The sequence below is a fragment of the Sturnira hondurensis genome, unplaced genomic scaffold, assembly GCF_014824575.4.
Source record: "Sturnira hondurensis isolate 20B ecotype Veracruz unplaced genomic scaffold, ASM1482457v3 Scaffold0002840, whole genome shotgun sequence".
In the NCBI taxonomy this organism is placed as follows: Eukaryota; Metazoa; Chordata; class Mammalia; order Chiroptera; family Phyllostomidae; genus Sturnira; species Sturnira hondurensis.
Genome location: NW_028075471.1, coordinates 34,603,053 through 34,611,074, shown reverse-complemented (window position 1 = coordinate 34,611,074; position 8,022 = coordinate 34,603,053). Strand labels below are relative to the sequence as shown.

The 8,022-nt window shown below is 46.4% G+C and overlaps 1 protein-coding gene across 4 annotated transcripts in view; it reads right to left on the bottom strand.

Annotated features, from left to right (window-relative positions):
* Positions 1-3,850: 3,850 nt before the first annotated feature.
* Positions 3,851-8,022, bottom strand: part of OSBPL3 (oxysterol binding protein like 3) — a 161,163-nt gene continuing 156,991 nt past the window's right edge. For all 4 annotated transcript variants that reach the window (XM_037041278.1, XM_037041280.1, XM_037041279.1 and 1 more), the window contains one exon: positions 3,851-7,561. In XM_037041278.1, coding sequence (XP_036897173.1) covers positions 7,465-7,561 — 97 coding nt within the window. In that variant the 3' untranslated portion in view covers positions 3,851-7,464. The remainder of the gene's footprint in view (positions 7,562-8,022) is intronic.

Here is an 8,022-nt window from a genome sequence, read left to right as displayed (position 1 = left end):
ATAAGTGACCCACTGGAGGTCTCGCCACTAACTAGAATTAGGTTTCCCAAGTGCCGCCCCCACCCCCCACCCCCACCCCCCCGCCCATGGTTCTTTCCCAACCACCGAACTGCCTGTGTCAGGTTCAAAGGCCTGAGGAAAACTTTGGGACATGAATTAGACAACAGGCCCTGGCCGGCATGCTCAGTTGGTTGGAGCGTCATCCCATAAACCAAAAGGTCATGGGTTTGATCCCTGGGCAGGGTGCAGAGCTAGATTGTGGGTTCAACTCCTGGTCTCAGTGCATATGGGAAGCAACCAATCAATATTTCTCACATCTGTGTTTCTTCCTCCTTCATTCTCTTCTTTTCTTTCTAAAAAAGCAATGAAAAAATTGTCCTTGGATGAGGAGAAAAGAAGAATCAGAGAACAAATTCTTAACCCTGGAAGAGACGAGGGTGTTGGGGTCACATTGTTTGTGTCTCATTCTGTAGCAGAAGGAGCTAGATTTGCAAATGAGTCAGACACACACTCATATTTCAGTGACATGATTAACTAGTTGTGAGAGTTTGGCCCAATCACTGACCCCCTGGTTCTTAGCAAACCAGTCTGTTAAATGGGACGGACTAAATTGGGTTGTCGTGGGGCTGCAGAACTAATGCACTGTGACGCACACGTGAGAAAAAGACAACTGAGAAAAAAGACGCAAGTGAGAACAGGCTTTCATCTTGCCCACAACCGACTGGGTCTTCCTCACACGCCCTTCACCAGTTGGTCGCATGAAAAAATCAGCTCAAGCTCCAGTTTTGATTAAAGGTCCACTTAAATGGGCACAGAGTTTCAGTATGGGACAGTGAGAATTCTAGAGATCAGTAGTGGTGAGGGTCGCACAGTGGGAACGCACACGATGCCACCGAGCTGTACACTTGAGGATGGTTAAAGAGGTCAACTTTTATGTATATTTTACACAGTAAAAAAAGTAAACACATTTAGTCTAGTCAGGTAATTTAGACAGTCTGCTCTGCTGAGGCTCCATCGCTCCCGGAGAGACGATGAGCCTGTCAGGTGTCTCGGGCCCGCCTTGCTCCCTGCCCTGAGCCTGTGTTTGGACGGATGGATGGAAGGCTGGGGGCCTGCATGATCTTGGCACCAGAGGCAGGAGTGGGGCCCGGGCATGATCTCTTTGGCCTCCTCTGGTCCCCTGGGCACCTGAGCACTGCCGAGCTCCACTCCCTGGCTCGGGGCCGTGGCCCAGCAAACCGCAGATGAGACATGCCAGAAATTTCACTGTGAGGACGGTAGCAGTGCTGTGGCTTAACTGGCAAGGACAGGAGCCATGAGTCACATGTGGTGCCCCCACCCCTGCCCGCAGCCTTCCCTGGTTGGCATATCCTCTCACGCTTGGCCCTGTCTCTGAGGTCCACCCCGCTCTCCATCTGTGTCCGGGTGTAGCATGGTTGAGCCCCGTCACTCCGCCCCCCACTCCCATAACTCGAACGCCACCATCACAGAGCCTTCCTACCACAACGTGGTTGTTGACTAGCCCGCTTCCCTGCTGTCAGGGCCGTTCCTGGCTCAGTAAGTGTCTTTCAAAGAACCTGTCACAGCTGCTGCTGGCTGCTCCCGGTCTTGAAGCCCCTTTTAAAGTACCCATGAGGTGCCACGGGGAAGGAGGTGACAAGGCCCTTATCTTCACATCTCAGAGTGCAAAAGCAATATACAGCCTTTCATTAAAACAAAACAAAACAAAACAAAACAAAACACACAAAAAAACCAGCCCTGGCTGGTACAGCTCAGTGGATTGAGCGTGGGCCTGTGAACCAAAGGCTTGTGGCTTGATTCCCAGTCAGGGCACATGCCTGGGTTGCAGGCCGGTTCCCAGCAAGGGACTCACGAGAGACAACCATACATTGATATTTCTCTCCTTCTCTCCTTCCCTTCCCCTCTAAAGACAAATAAATAAAATCTTAAAAAACCAAACCTGCCTACTTGCTACCACCAACATGCCACTTTTAAAGCAGAGCAATCAGGAAATTAGAAGGCAGCGTTCCGGCTTCGTGGTGAGCAGATGCTGGTCAAGAGACCACTCGGGGTGGTCAGGGCCGGAACCGTCTGGGGGACCCATGTGCCTGTGTGCACATGTGCAAAATTGTCTCCAGGACATTAGCCAAATGGGCAGTCAATATATCTTTCCCAGTCACGTATCTGTTTAAATTATGACGTTAATAAAGAGGAGAGGCTACTCTTAGCTCATTAAAAATGTTTCAACAATAATATGGAGAACCAAAGAGTTTCTAAAAAGCACAGTCAATCATAATTCATCTTTGGTAAAATAACTGGAAGCCAAAATTATTTAACAAATTCTATCCTTTCGAAAAAAAAAAAGGCAAAAGAGGCCCTTATGTCTATTTACTTACCAAAAATTCTTCTGAAAGCTCAGACATGAACTGATCTAGTGAATATAAGGTCCAGGTGCTTGTTTTTCTGTTTTCCTGGACCCTCCCCCTGCCTGAGGTCTGAGCTCTAAGAACTGTACTGGGAGGGGGGGGCACTCCCAGACTCACTTGGGTTCAGGGAGAACAGAGGCTGGAAGAGACAGCTGTTGGGGCCGTTCTTACTCACTCTGGTCTGGATGCCGGGCAGAGGCCGCCTGCCCCTCAGCCCCTTCCCTGTCGGAGCTCCAGCTACTTCTGGGCTGCGAGCACTTCCAGCTGCTGCTGATGCACCTCAAACCTGCTAGCATCTCAGCTACCCAGCAGCCCCTCCACTGAAGTCTCCTGAACTACAGTGGGTGGTGGAATCTCCTGCAGGGAGTCCCCACTAATCCATCCTTAATAAGACACCCTTGACCGGTGTCACCTAGGACAGTGTCGTCCTGATTTGCTGGTCACCGATGGACATCAACTATGCTAATGCTGGTATTCTGTCGGTATGACCAGCAGATAATACGAGTAGGTTTGTAAACCAATGGCCTGGAACTCATCCATCCAGACTTTATTGCCTCTTCACAGTCGACACTTTAGGATGCTTTAACACCTATTGCTAGGGTGACAGCCAACATGTTAGAGCATGCTGAGGTTGCCTTTTAAGGTTTCCTTTAGTGTTCGTAACATTATCTTGAATAATGCTGAGGAATGGTCCCCCTTTGACAGCAGATTTAGCTCCTAACAACAGGCAACACACATCACATTATGAAAATTAGCAATAACTTCATTATGTCTACATGTGACTTTCACCAAAGTCCGGAAAATGTCTTTTTATAGCCTGCTTTTTCCTTTCTTTTAAGCCAGTCGAGTTTCATGAGCTGCTTTGGGTTGTCTCCTTCGTGTTTTCAGGGATGCAGAGATGTGACTCCACGTGTGTGATGCTGCTCTCCTATGAGTTGCGCAACACATAACACCACATCCACATCCACTGACTCTGGGGGAGCCTCAGAGAAAGCTAAGAGTGTCCCCGACATTGCACAGAACGTGCTTGGGTGCGGGGGTGGGGAGATGAATCGGCCACTTGGAAAGGCTGTGAAATGGGTATGAAGGGTCATCATTGTCCTTTCGCACGTTAGGACACACAGAAAATGAGGCAATTTCCATAGTGCCCTGAGGAAAAGAGAGGGGTGCCAGCTGCCCCAGTTCCCCAGGGCTAAGGGTTAGGGGAACCTGCATTTGTAGCACAGCTTGGAAATGTTGGGACACAAAGCAGGGCAAGTATGTGTCCTGCATTTCTTTAAGGCCCAGGAAATTCTTATTTTCAACCCCCGTCACTGCAGATAACCCGGCGTGCGTCCTCCTCGGAAGACCCTAGGCTAGAGCCAGGCTCTGCCCCCTCTCAGCAGCCACACAGGCACACCCACCTGGGAAACCAGACAGAAACGGCGTTTTCCATGTTATTTATTCAGTCAACTAGCTACATGAGGGGGATAAACAAAGCAGTCGGAGTCCTGGGGGGAGGCACAAGGGGGTGAGTCGAAGGGTAGGACTTAAACAGAACACAATCTTATAAACGGCTAGACGGAAGATTTACAAATATCCATTAAAAAATAGTACCCTCTGAGGGTCGCAGAGGAAGATCACGAATTACCAAGAATACCATAGATCAGCAACTTCTACTCATTGCATGCTCCGAAACCGAAGTCTCCAACAGTGCTTTGCATTCCAGACCGTCATGATGTGCCGAGAGCTGTGGGATACGTGGTGCCAAGGCAGAGAAACAATGGCTAACACTGAGGAACAGATTCACGCAGTGCAGAGGAAAACTGAGTACGTGAAAATAGCTATCATCTGGTAGCAAAAATAGATATATGCCGATGTTAATATCAAAATTAAAGACATTCAAATAAATTACGCCAATACACTGGAACTATTGCCCCCAAGGTCATAAGAACATCTTCTTATTGCTCCTACACATAACTCAAGGGTCTGAAGAAATTCTGGGAGAGCTGGAAGGCATATGTAATTAATAGAATGTGCAGCTGACCTACAACAAGGTTCAATAGCCAAATACAAACTTCTCAGTTTATCGTTTTTCTTTTACAGTCGACAGTGCTCACAGCAGAACGAGACCGCTCATCATAAACTGGAAAACACAGGTGAAGGGCAGCGCTCAAAGCCTATGCAATGATTCGTGAGAAGTAATTAGAAGTAGAGTGTGAGAAAAGCAGCAGCCCGGATAAAGAAAACATTTTAAACATCGGTTTGTATATATTTCTCTCCTTCAGAGTCCCCCAGGAGGGCATCTCAGGGACTGGGTAGGTAGCCGGCCTGCTGTGCTGAAGTGGACTGCTTCGTGTGTACCAGGACCAGCCTGGGCCCCAGGAACTGATGTGCACAGGGCAGCTGCCATGAAACTTTGTGGGTACATCCAACTTGGGGGAATGTGGACCTAGGCTTTGGGGCCTGGGGACCACAGCGATGGCTGCCCAGCTGTACCACAGACTGTGGGCTCCTCCCTGAAGGGACCTCCTGCAGCTGAGCTGAGGACACTGAGGGGAGCCAACAGCGGCCATAGGAACAGCTGAGTGCTGTGCTGGGCCACTCCAAGTCCCATTTCCAAGGCTACCTGTGCAATTCACCATACATTTGGGACAGAATAATTAGAACTAAAAGGCAGGTTGTAGCAAGTGTCTCAAATGGTACAGGGATTGGCATTATTTAATCAGGAGATTTGGAGTCCAGAACACTGGATTTTTACCTCAATTCTACTGAAACAATACCATGTTTGTTTTCTTCATCTTAATTAAAAAAAAAAAAAAGCCACCAAGCTACGAATTAGGTGGCAAAGTGCTTTTGAGAAATAAGGACCAAAGGGAAATAAGGAAGCCATGTCCTACTCAAGGTGGCTTTAAGATGATGGTATCAGGATGCATCCCCCAAAGTTCAATGTCAAAAAACCCTTTAGAGATACTGGTGGAGACTTGTAGATTTTAAAATTTGCATACAGTTCTGTGTCGCATTCTAACCCCAACCCCATCTCAAATAAGATGACTACAAAGAGGATATTTGGTACCTTCATCTTGTGATTCCAAAATGCAATAAAGTATCAGTTGAAATAAGAGCATCAAGACCAAGAATTACAAACACTGCAGGACAAAGCTGCATCTGTCATTTGTTTGTTTGTTTCTTTTTTGGAACCAACTTCTAGAACAGACCTACTTAATAGTCAATATTCCTAAAATTCTACATTTATCTTCACTCTGTGAGAACCGGACTTGGTTTCCCCTTGAGTACCTTGAAATCGACAGCCTGCTCCTGCCTGTCTAGGAGCAGAGCCCGGATCCATGCTTGGAAAGAGAAGAACAAAGTGCCCACCGAAGACGCCGACTGGGCCATTTAACAGCCAGAAATGGAAATGCTATTTGCACTGTGTTCATCATGACATTTTGATGAAATGGAATGGATGAGTGCAGTACCTGATGAGTTTATTGTTGGAAAATGCTAGTCGCTTGCAGACTCCTCTCCACTTTGACAACCTAACACTGTCCAACTGGTTACTGGGTGTGACACTGAAAAAGCATGCGACTCTTTTTCTGGTATTTATTCTGCTTTGTTCTTCAGAGCATTCTACAGGCTCTGAAGTTATTTAAATATCTAAAAACTATTTTCAGGAGCAATCTTTTATACCACATGACTTTATTTCACACTCCATAGAATTATTATGGACATCAGAATAAAAGGCTTAAAAATTAGGCTTTGGTTTTAATGTAATCTGGGCAGAAGTTGGAATTGCTTTGGTGGCACAACTGAACTGCTGCACGGCTTCCATTCTTGCAACTTGAAATGACACATTTACAAAGACAAAGTTTCCCCTTTCGGCAGTTATCATCTGCAAAATTCAGGGCTGCTGCAGAACTCACAAGAGAGGGACGTGAGTAAGAAGAAAGCGCAGGAAAGGGATCAGACACCGAAAGCTGTATCAGAGGTCAACACAAAGGAAGAACATCAATTCTCTACACGCGTCTATAAGGCAGATGGTCTGACTTTTTATACAAGATCTAAAATACAGTGCTTATTCAGAGGTAGAAGATACCACAACAGTATTTTAAAACAATCAGTTATTTTGCTAAATGGTTACAGAGCCACGCTGGTGCGTGGGGTGTGCTGGAGGTTTTACACTAAACGGAGACATTCCACGCTCGGCAGAGATGTGGTCCGACAGGGAGGGAAGCTGGGGCGGTGGGAGCAGAAAAGAGTCTGTCAAGGATTCGGCTCTAAGGAGAAATTTCCCACTGCCTCTCCGGGATTCCATTTGGACATGTAATGAATGGGGATTTTCTCAGATTAATGACAATTTCTCTGAGCCTTGACCTGCATAATTCTGCACATAAGGCAATAGAAACTATAGGGAGGGATGAGCTCAAAGGCTTTCTCTTCGAGAAGGTACCCTATGCACCTCCTATGAAAACACACAGTCCACTAAACTTACACCGCCCTCTCTACCGCCCATATGCAAATACAAATGCAAATGTTCTTCAGAATCCAAGACCAGCAGGATCGCTCTATACGACCAAGTTAGTAGCTGTCTGAGGCAAAAAGAGGTCGAGCTACCGAATTAAACCTGGATAGTGTCCTCATGGGCGAGTGACCCTGGGCATTCTTGCTCCTTAATGCACCCGGGAGAGATGGGTTGTTTTTTCTGCAACATAATTTCATAAGGCATAAATTCAATTTGAATTTTCCTAACGTTTGGAAAATTAGTGTTAAAGCTTCTTTTGCAATCCACACATTAACAATGAATCTTCCATTTTTATTAAATACTTCATATATATAAAAAGAAACATCAAGGTGTTCTACATTTATATAAACAATCATGATAACATTTGAAATTGCAGAGAACCCTACTGAAGAAAATATAGAGCGCTTGAACACTTACAATGCCAAGCTAAGCACAGGTGACCCTTCTAGATAACATTTTCTAAATATATAGACACATGTTTGTCGCTTCAGAAAGCCAATGCAGAATCACAAGACTGTATTGCTCGGTTTTCATTTTTCACCACAAGACAGGATGGTCCAGTTGGGAAAAACCAAGATCCTTCCTGAGTTCCAAGTAGGTACCATTGCTCACCCAAGAATCATCATCGGATTTCCTGTGGAAGATGAAAGAATATCCTGAAGGTTCTTGAAAGTACTGCCCTTTGTTCTCTCTCCCACCCCTCCTTCCCCTCCTGCCCCTGCTGTCATTCTCCCCTGCCTGCAAAACCCCTGAGGGTCCAATATTGGATCTGTGAGCAAACTGGAAAACACCTTCTTATTCTCTGTGAGAAGAGAGCCACCGCCAGGGTGGGACTGCGTAAAAGCTAAGGCAACCAGGCTGTTCCTATCAAGTGGTACGTTAACGTTAAGAACAAAAAGCAGTAACAGTCTGGAAAAAGTCACCTTGGTAGGCTATTCTTTCATGATAATGTATAAGTCCAAATTCAAGAGGCAGAAAAGGGTGACTAGCTACAAGCTTTTTTCCTGCTCCTGTCTCCCAGGTCTTCTCAGAGGCCACCGTCTGACCAGCTTCACCCTTTCAGAGAAATCTCACACGCACAGGAACGGGCACACT